General features: G+C 33.6%; 2 protein-coding genes across 2 annotated transcripts in view; one reads left to right on the top strand and one right to left on the bottom strand.

Moving 5' to 3' along the window:
- The first annotated feature begins 165 nt into the window (after positions 1-165).
- On the top strand, positions 166-4068 carry LOC110464410 (ribosomal RNA-processing protein 8-like). The gene is made up of 4 exons (XM_021519611.1): positions 166-275; positions 2051-2172; positions 2971-3071; positions 3751-4068. Exons 1-4 carry the CDS (start codon positions 258-260, stop codon positions 3855-3857), a joined length of 348 nt encoding a protein of 115 aa, XP_021375286.1. The 5' UTR covers positions 166-257; the 3' UTR covers positions 3858-4068.
- A 3556-nt stretch (positions 4069-7624) lies between these two features.
- Positions 7625-12663, bottom strand: part of LOC110464401 (surfeit locus protein 6 homolog) — a 29435-nt gene continuing 24396 nt past the window's right edge. Inside the window, exons 4-5 of the mRNA XM_021519598.1 lie at positions 10379-10528; positions 7625-9229 (exon numbers count right to left, since the gene is read on the bottom strand). Of these exons, the coding sequence (XP_021375273.1) occupies positions 8586-9229; positions 10379-10528 (794 nt within the window). The 3' untranslated portion in view covers positions 7625-8585. The remainder of the gene's footprint in view (positions 9230-10378; positions 10529-12663) is intronic.

The raw sequence follows: 12663 nt of genomic DNA, 5'->3' as shown, positions 1-12663 counted from the left end.
GTGTGCCATTAGAACACGTTGTTCGATTCTTTTAATTATATAACATGTAAGTGGAAAATAAAGTAATTTTCAATTGATATTTCTACTGTAAAAAAAGTGTCATTAGTTGAAACCTATTGCTACAAAATTAAATAATTCCGGAACATTTACTATACGGTTGTTTTATTAACGTTCCGGCTAGCATATCCTGTCCTTCCTACCATGTGGTTTTGAAGGCACTGTAAACAATACAACATTGCAGTTTTATTTCTTTGAAGATGGGAAGCTCGAGTAAAGTGAGGCAATCAATCACTAAATATTCTGTAAATTCTTATAATGAACGGGTCCTCTTTGAAAAATAATATTTATAGATGGTGACGATGTAGGGTTGAACCAAATATTTGTGATCAGTAGTCATGTAAAATTATACTGGGTTTATCATGTACAAGATATTGGTAGGTATACACCTGTAGGTGCCCATAGGGATAGAAGAAACAGTTGTTTAAGTGATATGGCCTTCAACACGACACGTGCCATAACGTAAACACTTGAACAACTAATTGTATGCAAACACACCCTATAAATCATGTGGAGATGGCGAGCCATCCATCGGACAGGTCCGATGCTTGTGGTTCAGATTACCCGGGTATAAGGCAGCTGATATGTATTGATCATGTTTTGGATAATCTCTTGCACGACGAGGGATCATAATAATCTGCCTTTTAGTGTTGATTTCATTGAAAATTTTATCATGATCTAAGAAATTTAAATGGACTTGTAAATGGGAAATGTCATATTTTTACAATTTCTATATTCAAGTCAACAGAAACTGACTCTTTTACAGACCAATTTGTCAAACAATGGAGAGTGACAATTTGATTAAAAGTTACCACATAATACATACCAGTACAGTTGTGTGACCGAACAACGCACCAAAAATACTGTGCGCACACTGTGCATACATCGTTCACACATGGTGCGCACAATTGTGCGATTTAACAATCGTTTGCCCCGTTGTGCGCTTTTCTCCGCACAGCTATGCGATTTGGTACAATTTGTTGATCAATATTACAGAATGAAATAAATACGGAAGGCTTGTATGCAATAATGTACACTGTTTATATTACTGTAATTTCTCATCACAATAATTAAGATTATGTACAATTTTACAATGTGTTACAGTGACCGTTAGACTGTCAAGAATGGGTCTAGCCCCTTGGTAACAGAACAAGTAAATAACAATTTGATGAGTGACCAGTTTTACCTGGCCTGTGCCTGACAAATAGAGCTGATATGTGATATCATATGACCGTTATGGAAACACAACTGGATGTTTAGTATTTTCTATTTGCATTCGTTTGGTCTATTAGTATAGTTCCCCTTTACCTCTGGTTTTCACACCTTCCCGTTGGCAACTTACGTAAGTGCCCCAGGCGGGGGATAACTACGGTACAGGTACAGGTATAAAGTGTCTATGTTTACCTGTATTGCCGAGACTGTGTTGTAATTTTACATGTGTCGATTTAGGTTGTTTAAAAATCACTGAGAACATCACTTCTAAATTTAAGAACGTATAGAGAGAAAGATAAGCTTATAGATGTAGCTAAAATATAGAACAAACTTAATAATCAAGTTTATGTGTTTAAACACATGTATGCACAAAACCGTATTTATTGTTAAGGCATTCCTCAATTTATACAAATGTGCGCAAGCAATGATCATCCAATTTTTTATCATTCGCACTTCGTGCACACATCATTCACACACCATGTGCACATCGCACATTGTGTAACGTTGTGCGATCCCACAACTGTACTTATATTAATATCCGGCCTCCTCTGCCCTAAAAAAGTCTCGTTGTCGGAAGCTACATTGTACGTTATTGCAGCTACATGTAAATACATAATGTACTGTTGACATGACTATTGATCCAACAGATAAGAAAACGAAAAGAACAAAAAATATCATCATAGATCATATAGAACTGATGGAGATCTTGCAATGATTGGAGTACTGATATCTTTCTGTCATATCACTTGAAACATTACTTCAACATTTTTTCTCATCTTAGGAGAAAAAGAGACGGAAGAGACAGAAGGTTAAAACAGCAGAAAAAAAGAAAAACCTACAGAAGAAGCTGGCAAGGATAGACAATGTTGAAATGTTAACTAAAGAACAAGTAAAAAATATTCTGTGAGTAACAAGGTTGTATCTAGATCTACAGACCCATATATATATACACATTGCCAAAGATCCCTGTTGTGATGATTGATATAAAACATAGAACCATGAAGTGTTAGTGAATATTACACTGAAGATAAAGCCTATCATAAGATATTGAAATGAATGAGAGTAAAGTTCACTTCACTATTTATTTAAGTTTATAGGACCAACACTGATCATGTACACTCAAATTCTCTATAAATTTTGTTGAACATGCTTCCTCGTAATCAGTTGAAGTTATCACCTCATTAATGTAACCTGATTCAGTTTAATTGAAACAATAGAACCACTTACTCACATTAATGTAAAAAGCACCATAAAGTGATTTTCTTCAAATGTATTCCTACTATTCCATATGAATACATCTTATGATGCATTTTGCAAAATTAATGGCTTAAAAGTTGATTAATTCTGAAAAAGTACTTAAAAAGGTAAATTTATTTTGAGCTTAAACTTCTGACCTATCTACCACTGACCTTTCACTTTATCAATGTTGCTATCCAAGAATTGTTAATGTTCAGTATCAAAATGAAAGATAAACACATTGCCAAGGGAAGAAACTTAAAAAACTGTTTACGTATTTAAGGTCTATGTTTACATAGGTTGCTATATCTTATACATATATACAATGGTTAATACTCTCAAATAGAAAAGATATTTTGATTGTTCATTGACGATTGATATATATAGAGAGAGAGGTCAGGTATAAACAAATCCCAGGACCTTTGAACATTTTAGCAATGACATTTCTACATTCTGTTTCAACAGTATACACACTACCTGTGCCTCAAAGGTGACAGGAAAAAGGAAACGAAGAGTGACAAAAAGACTGAAGCATCTTGCCAAGAAAACAACTGAATCACAAGATGGTAATTATTAACTGTCACCTTTGTTTTCCTTGATGAAATAAATATTGACTCCCTTTTGATTTTTTGTCAGTTTTTGAAATACATTGAAGAGCATCTCCCTAGACCAGTCTTTTTGGTATCCAATATGTATGGAAACAATTAAGTTGTATCGTCACAAAATATCCATGAATTGAAATATATCAAATGTTATTTTCCTGAAAATAAGAACAATTAAACCGCAATGTAAATACATAATTGAAATTTTTGTGGTACTGTATCTTATTTGTAATCCTTGTTTTGCTATCTAGATCTGTATATTATTATTTTTTCAATGTATTCAATACTCGGATATCATCAAAAACATTAAACACCCCTGTGTGTGTATTTTTAGGACAAGGTTCTGTCCGGAATGGTCTGCTGACCTAACAACAACACCTGGGCTGAGACCTTTATCTTTAAGCCTTTCTGCTTCTTGCTGGTTACAGTCTACCTTTTCATTTCAGAGATGTGTACTTGCAGACATACATGTATTTTAAATTGTGATAAAAATGCATGTGGGTGAGATGCTAATGTGTCAAGTTGGCCTTGGACACCATCATTATATAAATCTAGCTTTAAATGTTAAAACTTAACATCAGTTAAATCCCTTTATAGAAAGGTATATGAACTATTTCACCATTTTTTTCCATAACTTTTTCAGTTGAAATGAATCCAATAAGCGAAAAGAAACAGAAAGGAAGGAAAGAGAAATCATCAACTACACCTGTTTCAGTACCAGAAGATTCCATGGATACAGCTGATGATTGAAGTTTGGTGTAGTCACTTTATAAGCAGTCATGATGCAAAACCCTCATATACGGTGTAAAGGAATGAGGTGTGCCTGATTTACACTTGGATGCGAGATAAATGGCTCAAAAATCAATAGATCATATTTGGTGGTCAGCATACATGTGATATACATGTATATGTTCGTGTACGTGTATACAAGTATCTTGATAAATCACTTTTAAATGCAAAATATGTCTTGCTTATCAATTTTAGGTGTGTGAATTATCAATGTCTTCACTGGTTTATTAAAATATATTTAAGAGCTTTACCATAAGGAACAGATCGAAACAAACTCGACACTCAGTAATATTTGAACATTGTATTTAAACAGACATTAATATTAGATATTGTGGTCTAGCTGGTGTTCCCTTCAATGTTAGCAATATTTGTACTTGGTCTTGTGACTTCTGTGTACTTATCGCTTGTTGATAATCTACCTTTCCAAATATATATCAAACATCATTGTTATGTTGTTTTTGTTTTAAAAAAGATCATGATATAAATATAATTTTGTGCCACACATTGTTTTGTTGTTAACTTTATTACTTACCGTATTTGCTGTAATTAGGTTCCAGGAACTTGGAAATTCAGCTTTAGGGGACATTTATTAAGCTTACAAAGCATTAGTTGTGTCCGTTGTTGTAATGGCCACATAACTCTTGCACACGTTCCCAGCAGGGAATATCCAAACTTGGTCTTTATTTTTAGCTCACCTGCCCGAAAGGCAAGTGAGCTTATGTCATGGTGCGGCGTCCGTCCGTCCTCGTCCGTCAATTTTTCCTTTAAACAACTTCTTCTGATGAACGGAGAGGCCTAGAGTCATGATATTTAACTGAAAGCTTTGTTGGTTGAAGCCCGACAAAGTTTGAGAACGAAAATGACCTTGAACTACTTTCAAGGTCACAGGGGTCAAATATGTCAAAAACTTCAAATGACATCTTCTGAAGAACTAAAAGGTATAAAATCTTCATATTTGGCTGATGGAGCCCAACAAAGTTTGAGAATGAAAATGACCTTGACCTACTTTCAAGGTTACAGGGGTCAAATATGTCAAAAACTTCAAACTACTTCTTCTGAAGAACTTAAAGGTATAGAATCTTTATATTTGGCTGGTGGCTTCCTAGATAGAGCCCAACAAAGTTTGAGAATGAAAATTAGTTTGACCTACTTTCAAGGTCACAAGAGTCAAATATGTCAAATGCTTCAAACGACTTCTTCTGAAAAACTGAAAGTATTAGAACCTTAATATTTGGCTGGTAATTTCCTGAGAAGAAGCCTAACAAAGTTTGCGAATGAAAATGACCTTGACCTTCTTTTAAGGTCACATGAGGCAGATATGTCTAATGCTTGGAACAACTTCTTCCGAAGAACTGGAAGGTATAGAACCTTAATATTTGGCTGGTGATTTCCTGGGAAAGAGCCAAACAAAGTTTGCGAATGAAAATGACCTTGACTCACTTTCAAGGTCACAGTGTTCATATATGTCAAACGGTTCAAACTACTTAAAATTCATAAAATTATAATATTTGGCTGGTGACTTCCTGGGATAGAGCTCACCAAAGTTTGCGAATGAAAATGACCTCAACCTACTTTAGAGGTCACAGAGGTCTACAACATTTTAAAGGATTTGTTCTCAAGAACCAAAAGGAATGGATTCATAAGATTTGGCTGGTAGCATTTTGGAATTGAGCTAACCAATTTGAGAATAAAAATGACATTGACCTACTTACAAGGTCACAGGGAAAAATATGTCAAGCAACTTCTGAGGAAGAATCAAAAAGCATAGAATCTTATAATAATATTTTGCTGGTAGTTTCAACATATGGAGCCAACAAAGTTTGCGAGGGAAATATTTTTAGTGCAATATGATATTTTATGAGAATATTTTGCTATGACTGCTTTAATATTCAGGTAAGCGATACAGGCCCTCTTGTGCCTCTTGTTTGTAAAACACTAGAAAACAATCTACAGGATATTCTGTAATGCAAAGATTGAGGTACGAGATTTTCATGTAGCTCACAGAATCTCCACTTACAGATATTTCCTATAGTACTAGTTAGTGAATAATCAACAATCGCGCAAATAAATTCCAAATTACTACACTTCTTTAATCCACCACATTGACACAGTCTGAAGAATATTTGTCTTGTGTGATACGAGTCCCTTAAGTTAATAGAGTACAAATTGGCCACTATTTCATGTATGGATGTCATGCATATGTGGTATGCATAAAACAAAGATGCTTATATAGTCCTTCACCGAAAGGTCATTACAACCTCATTTGACCTGAAGTCAACCTAGTTTCCTGGAGCATATCTCTACCACTGTCTTACTGTATGATTGAACTATATGCAGGATCATCATGAGAAATTGTTGTTTTGTGTACCAAAAGTTAAGCAAGGTCATGTCATTATAACATTGGTTTAAGGAGCATAGTATCTTAGGCACGGTTTCAATTAAAACTAGAAAATGTCTGTAAGACATGAATGCCCTGACTGCCATGTGAAGGAAGTTTCAGTGTTTGATGTTCTATAAATAGTTATACCAATTTGATCTCGATACCATGAAATATGTTGGTCTTGATTATAAGCCTTTGTTTTTTGTTTTCACAATTATAACCATTACTATTATCCATATGTTGTAAAGTGCTTTAGAGTAATTTTACAAATTATATAGGGCACTATACCTTGGAACCCTGACACACAAAAACGATGTCCCGGGTATTCTGTGCATAAACTTCAGGAAATGAAGTAGCTACTATGCATAAACTTTCATCAAAATCTGTCAAGGCGAGCTTAAATAATGTCCGATAAATTCTTGCTTTCTATGCTTGGCAGTACTTGAAATAGTTAAGTATTACACCTTCAGATAAAAATAAATTCTATATATTTTTTTGTTGCAGAAAGCAGAACATGTAAAACCGACAGGACAATTCTAATTTATTAGTTCTAGATACTGATAAGTGCAAAAATCTCTTTTTCTGAGGTTAAAATTTTGGGCAACGTCCAAACTTATTTCCTGGGTCCCTGTGACTGATGACTTTTCTATCCGTAATCCATGGTAAGAGGTGGAAGAGTGAATCATGACATTGCACCTACATATAGGGGATATAAAAATTCTAATATCAAGTGTAGAATTTCTCTTTCGTATCTCCATATATAAAGTATTACCACACATTGTACCTATATCAGAAGACTGACAAAATCACTTCTAAATACTGTATAGATTTAATTATACTGATCTTTCAGTTGTATTTACCTTCAGCGAATTGAATAATTCATATTTTGTGCAGCACATAAATTATCATCAACTGTAACAAACTATCTGAATTATGACAAAAACATGAGGCTCATGTTACATATTTATTTTCAGGCAGTGAAGCATGAAAGTCAACATCAGTAGAATATACAGTCAAACTTTGATGTTTCCAACTTTGCGGGACCATGATCAGGAATCATTTGAAATGCCAGGACTTCAACTCACAAATGCTAAACATTATTGAACACAAGACCAAATGGGATTCCTGAAAGATGAAATAGTGGCTAAGAAATTTAATTAAAAATTATATTTATTAGATTTGCAGTAATGAGAATAGCATGTTTATTTATACACTGACTGTAGTTTGCATGGAGATTTAATCAAATTTGACGTTTATTTAATGTAATTTTCAATGTTTTCATCACGAAAGGACCTTAATCATTTTTGTTTTAACAAATTTTATTATATATATATATATTAACATATATAAATGGATAAGATAACAAACTAGGCCTATATCAATCAATCATTAAACCTTAATCATACTTCTAAACAGAAAAAAATCATTTATGAATTGATTATTATTGTTTTTATTAAAAGGGAAAAAATATCTTCAAAGTTTGATTTATAGACGTTTTGTCGTATGTAACCAGTTACAACAATGCAGAAAGTGTTGATATCAACCATGCTGTAATTACAACATCAACACAGCTGTACAGTTTTACTGTACCAGCAGAACAGAAACAAATCACAGAGGCCCGGGCTCCGAAACATCCCTATATTAATTAACATTCTAAAATAATCCAGTTGAAAATATGTTTTCCAGTCACTTCAATTCCCTGTCAAAGCTTGTAGATTTTAGAATGGCTTGATTTAGAGATACTTGAATTGGGGAAAGTAAATCTGACATTCATAAATGATGGAAGACAAGCATCCATGGCATATATTCCGGATCACACAGGCCAGAATACAATTTCCATTCATCTCTCAAAGAAAACATATAACCTTTTCCCCTTAAACTTAATACTCTGCATCATTAACAGGTCAATACAAAAAGGAATGTTCTCACTGCCAATATTTCAATTATAAAGACAAACAGTAAAAGCAGAACACAACCAGATTACATGTACATGTAAAAACTGATTCTTATACATTTATTCATCTCAGCACATTTTTTTCCCCCAACACTTTACAATTTAAGGTAAATGTCATCAACTATATCATAAAAAACGTTGTTTTCATTTCTTAAAAACATCTAGAGAAATGTAGCTATGTAGCACCTGAAAATTTGACAGATAAATTAACAATGAAAGGTCAACACCTCTGTACTAGAACCCAGTAACACAATGGAGTTCATTGTTCTATATTGGTCTAAATGTTCTTTTTAAACAGGCCTATGATTAAAAAAAAAAACTGTTCTGTTAGAATTCACTGAACAAGCAGATGACATCAGAATCCTGCTATAAGTCGACCCTTTTTCTTAGCTCTTTTATTTTTTTTGTCCTTCTTTTGCTGTTTTCTCTCCTCAATATTCTTTGTACGTTTTTCTATCTTAGTTTCCATCCTCTTTTTTGTCTGTGAGTCTCGCTGAGACCACTGTTTCGATTTTTGCTTCTTTATTTTTTCTTTCTTTTTCAGGGCTTTCTTAACAAGAGCAGGATCATCTTTGACCTTTTGACCTTGAGCTCTGTGTATGGCTGTTTCCCATGCCATCTTGGTCTCTACTTGTTTTCCTTTTTCTGCATCTTTTTCTTTCACTTTTTCTACATGTTCCTTCCGTTTTTCTAATTTTTCAAGCAGTCTTTTATAGTCTTTGCCCGACAGATTACTTTTACCCCTATCTTTCCCACCTGCCTCAGTGAAGTCAAATTTACTGAACACCAGTTTACCCTCCTTATTGTAGATGGGTTTCACTGGTTTAGAGTTTGGACTTCCTACTGCTCCATTCACTACTGTTTCCTTCTGAACAGCTAGGTTCCCTTTGTTTTTATTCTGCTTTTCAAATTTTTTTCTCAGCTTTAGTTTGAGGAGACTTTCTTTTCTTTTTAATTTCTTTTTTTCTTTCTGCTCATCAACACTAAGTCCTCTTTTGCCTGAAAAAGAAGACATTGGTTAAAATGGCTTGTTTTACATCCAGAAACCAATATGTGGAGAGTTTGACTACATTAACAACTTTAAATTTCACACAAATTTAATGTAGAATATTTTCAAAAAGATTGAAATTCTAAACTGAAATGTGACATAAAAAGGATCCAAAAACACCCAACTGAAGCCAAGATATACTAAACATTTTTTTAATATAAAAATATCCCTTGAAGTGTTTTCGAAAATTTACTTTATACAACTGTTTCAAAACGATCAGACTTTTAATGGTAGTATAACTACAAGGCTGAAATATCTGGACATCAAATAGTACTATATTATCCTTCACTTATGATTATACAGTGCTATGAAATGATGAACAGATTCATTTCTTTATAATAGATTTTGTTATCAAAATTTGAATATATATTTTTAATGGTCACATGCTTTTAAAATTATTAAATACATCAGCTTTATAAGACATGACTTATTCACATAAATTCTAGTTAATGGATTACATTTTTGTGTCTTTAATACCTCATCTTTCATCATGGAAAAAGTCTAGTTCCAGGATGGCATTATACATTGGTTTGTAATCAGACCAGTATCAAATGCTGCATATACATGTACTGTAGATTAGTGTACTATAATTATTCACTTTTGTTGTAGCACTGCACAGCAAAGTAGATCAGTGAGAATTTCAAAAGCAACAACTAAGTTGACACACATTTTGTGAACACTTTCTGATAGTGTTGTTCCGATAATTGATTATAATCGAAAATCAATCAATTGTACAACCAATTCAAATTAACCGATTGATACATTTCATAATTGATTAATTGGTTTAAATGTTGCATGACGTTTTCTTTTGATATCTGTCAGATTTACTGTCAAATTCTAGTAGTAGGTCAAAGCTAAAAGTGTAAAAGCATAAAAGACTGTCAAATGGATATACCAAGCCAGCGATCGATTTTACACGGCAAAATTATGCTGCAAATCCCATTTCTAAGTGGTACACCATCGTAATTACACATATTTCAAATAGATTTACCAGTTTGGATGTTGCGATTATAATTTCCGTCTTAAGGTTCCCAACACAACTTTCTTACCAATTTGATCACAACCAAAAAGCTTATTAGTTGTATATATAAATCACACACCTTGAAGTTCCTCTATCCTTGCCCGGAGTTTCTGCTGCAGGTCCTCCTGTCGAGGGGTGATGATGTTGAGCAATCGAGCATCAGTTTTCTGCTTTCTCTGCTTAGCCATCTTAGAGTTTTTGTGCTTTTGTTTTTCTTTAATTTTGCTGTCTGTAAGAAAACATAAAAATGGTGGTTATAGTAAATAATTTCATACAATGAATGACTGATACATATGTACATACATACTACATATACATGTGTATTACTATAAATCACTTCATATTCAGGTATATTAGATACCCATAATTGGAATTTAAGCTAAAAAACATATTGGATGTATTTTTTTGTGTCTGAATATATACATTTTCACAGGATATTAATTCAGCAAGACCATCTCTCCTGAAAAATGCAAAATTAAATGCCATATAGAAATTACTGGTAACTACATGTATCAATATTTATGATGAATATCAATGTTTATGATGATTATTAAAAGTAATGAGACTAATTAATTATAGCAATGATGGGCAAAACCTTTTAATGACCATGATATATATTTGTAATCCAGAAGGAAGTTATTGCGATATAATACTATTATAATGTATTGTCATCTGAAAAAGTGTAATTTTTTAAATGTTGCTTAAGTTTCAGAAGTGTCTTTTGTTAAGCTGGATTGTAGATCATGGACTACACACTAACACAGATTGAAGATCTCATTGACCCAGTCATCGATTATGAATTTTCAATCAATCCCATAGAATTGGTACCTCCAATTGAAACCTCTTACAGATACATAAAAAAAATAATGAAATAGGCACTACCTAGAGGTGAACGCTAAAAAAAAGTATACTGTATACGTTGTAATCTATTGAATAAAATAGTGTAACTACCTGATAATAGTTTTAAAGTAAGAATTTATAATTTAGATGATATTGCATCGCACACAAAGGTTTGTTTTGAAAGCCGCTGGTACATTATATAATTCAATGGAATAGACATGTACATTGTATCCCTATGCAATGTATTATGGACCATATTTTAATTTGTATCATAATGACTATATGCGTTACGATATATTACGGTATATAATGTTAAAGAGGACGTTAGCCAATTTAATTACGTATATCGATTCAATGTAACAGAAGAGGAAAAATGCAAGGCCAGATTGGGGTTCGAACCTGGGACACTCCGAACTCTAGACGGACGCTCTACCAATTGAGCTATCTAGTCGCCGACGATCGACTCAGTCCAGTTCCGCTACATTCCTCTCTCCTTTTTCTATTATTTGATGCGTACAGTTTATATACGATATAGATCAATTTGGCTTTTCATGAGTTTGTAGACTAGATTCGAAAATGGAAAGAAATACAACCTTCACCCCTACTCCTGACATATGTGTCTTGCGTAATGTGTCTCTTTTACATAGACCCAAGACCGAATTTCTTATGCGATACTTTTTTATGATAATGGTGTTGTTGTTTTTACGACCTGATCTCATACTGAATTTGATTAAAAACTTCATGATTGTGAATTTTCTATTTGAAACTACATGTATTTCATATGTTACGATATTCATACACATTGGGTAGCCTACAGCAGAATCACAAAACAACGACGCCTGACATATATTCTTTATAACATGTACCGTCTGACTAAACCACACCACTTAAAATCAGTATAAAATATATACCAAGGAAATATTGATTATGACGTCACAATGACTGATGACGTTGTATGCAGGTTTTATCTATATGTGCTGGCTTTAAATTTGGTCTCGAAAGTTAGAAATGGGCCAGGAAATTGGCGTTATGTCGTAGAAATCGTTAAAATTGAAAAAGAAAAGAAACATTATCGGAGACCACATGTTTCTGTATTGAAATAGATTAATTCATAAACGGAATTTGTGCATGGGTGATTTCCCAAAGTATGCAATGCAAGTGAATTGACTTGCTAGGTCTATGGGATTTCATGGTAGATTTTGACTGGGATTTCTTTTACTTGTTACCAATGAAGCTCACTTTGTGCGCCCGCCTTGCAGGCTCACGCAAGAGCGTTTGCTATAATTACCTATAGGCTTTTGAAACAAGAGGCCCAGAGGGCCTGTATCGCTCACCTGGATACCTAAGCAATCATGGCAAACTATTCTCCAAATGAGATCAAGGGAATATGCCAGACCCCAAGGCCAATCCTTGTAGCATAGCTATATTACATTTTTCATGCCCAGCAATTTTATGTATGGTTATGGGGTGGGGATCTCAACTGTTTCCAAGCTTTGACTCAGAAACTAGGTCCCTAGAGTTGTG

Source organism: Mizuhopecten yessoensis, unplaced genomic scaffold (genome assembly GCF_002113885.1).
Source record: "Mizuhopecten yessoensis strain PY_sf001 unplaced genomic scaffold, ASM211388v2 scaffold10987, whole genome shotgun sequence".
Classification (NCBI taxonomy): domain Eukaryota; kingdom Metazoa; phylum Mollusca; class Bivalvia; order Pectinida; family Pectinidae; genus Mizuhopecten; species Mizuhopecten yessoensis.
Note: the sequence above shows the minus strand (reverse complement) of the source record. Positions and strands in the feature narration are given on the sequence as shown.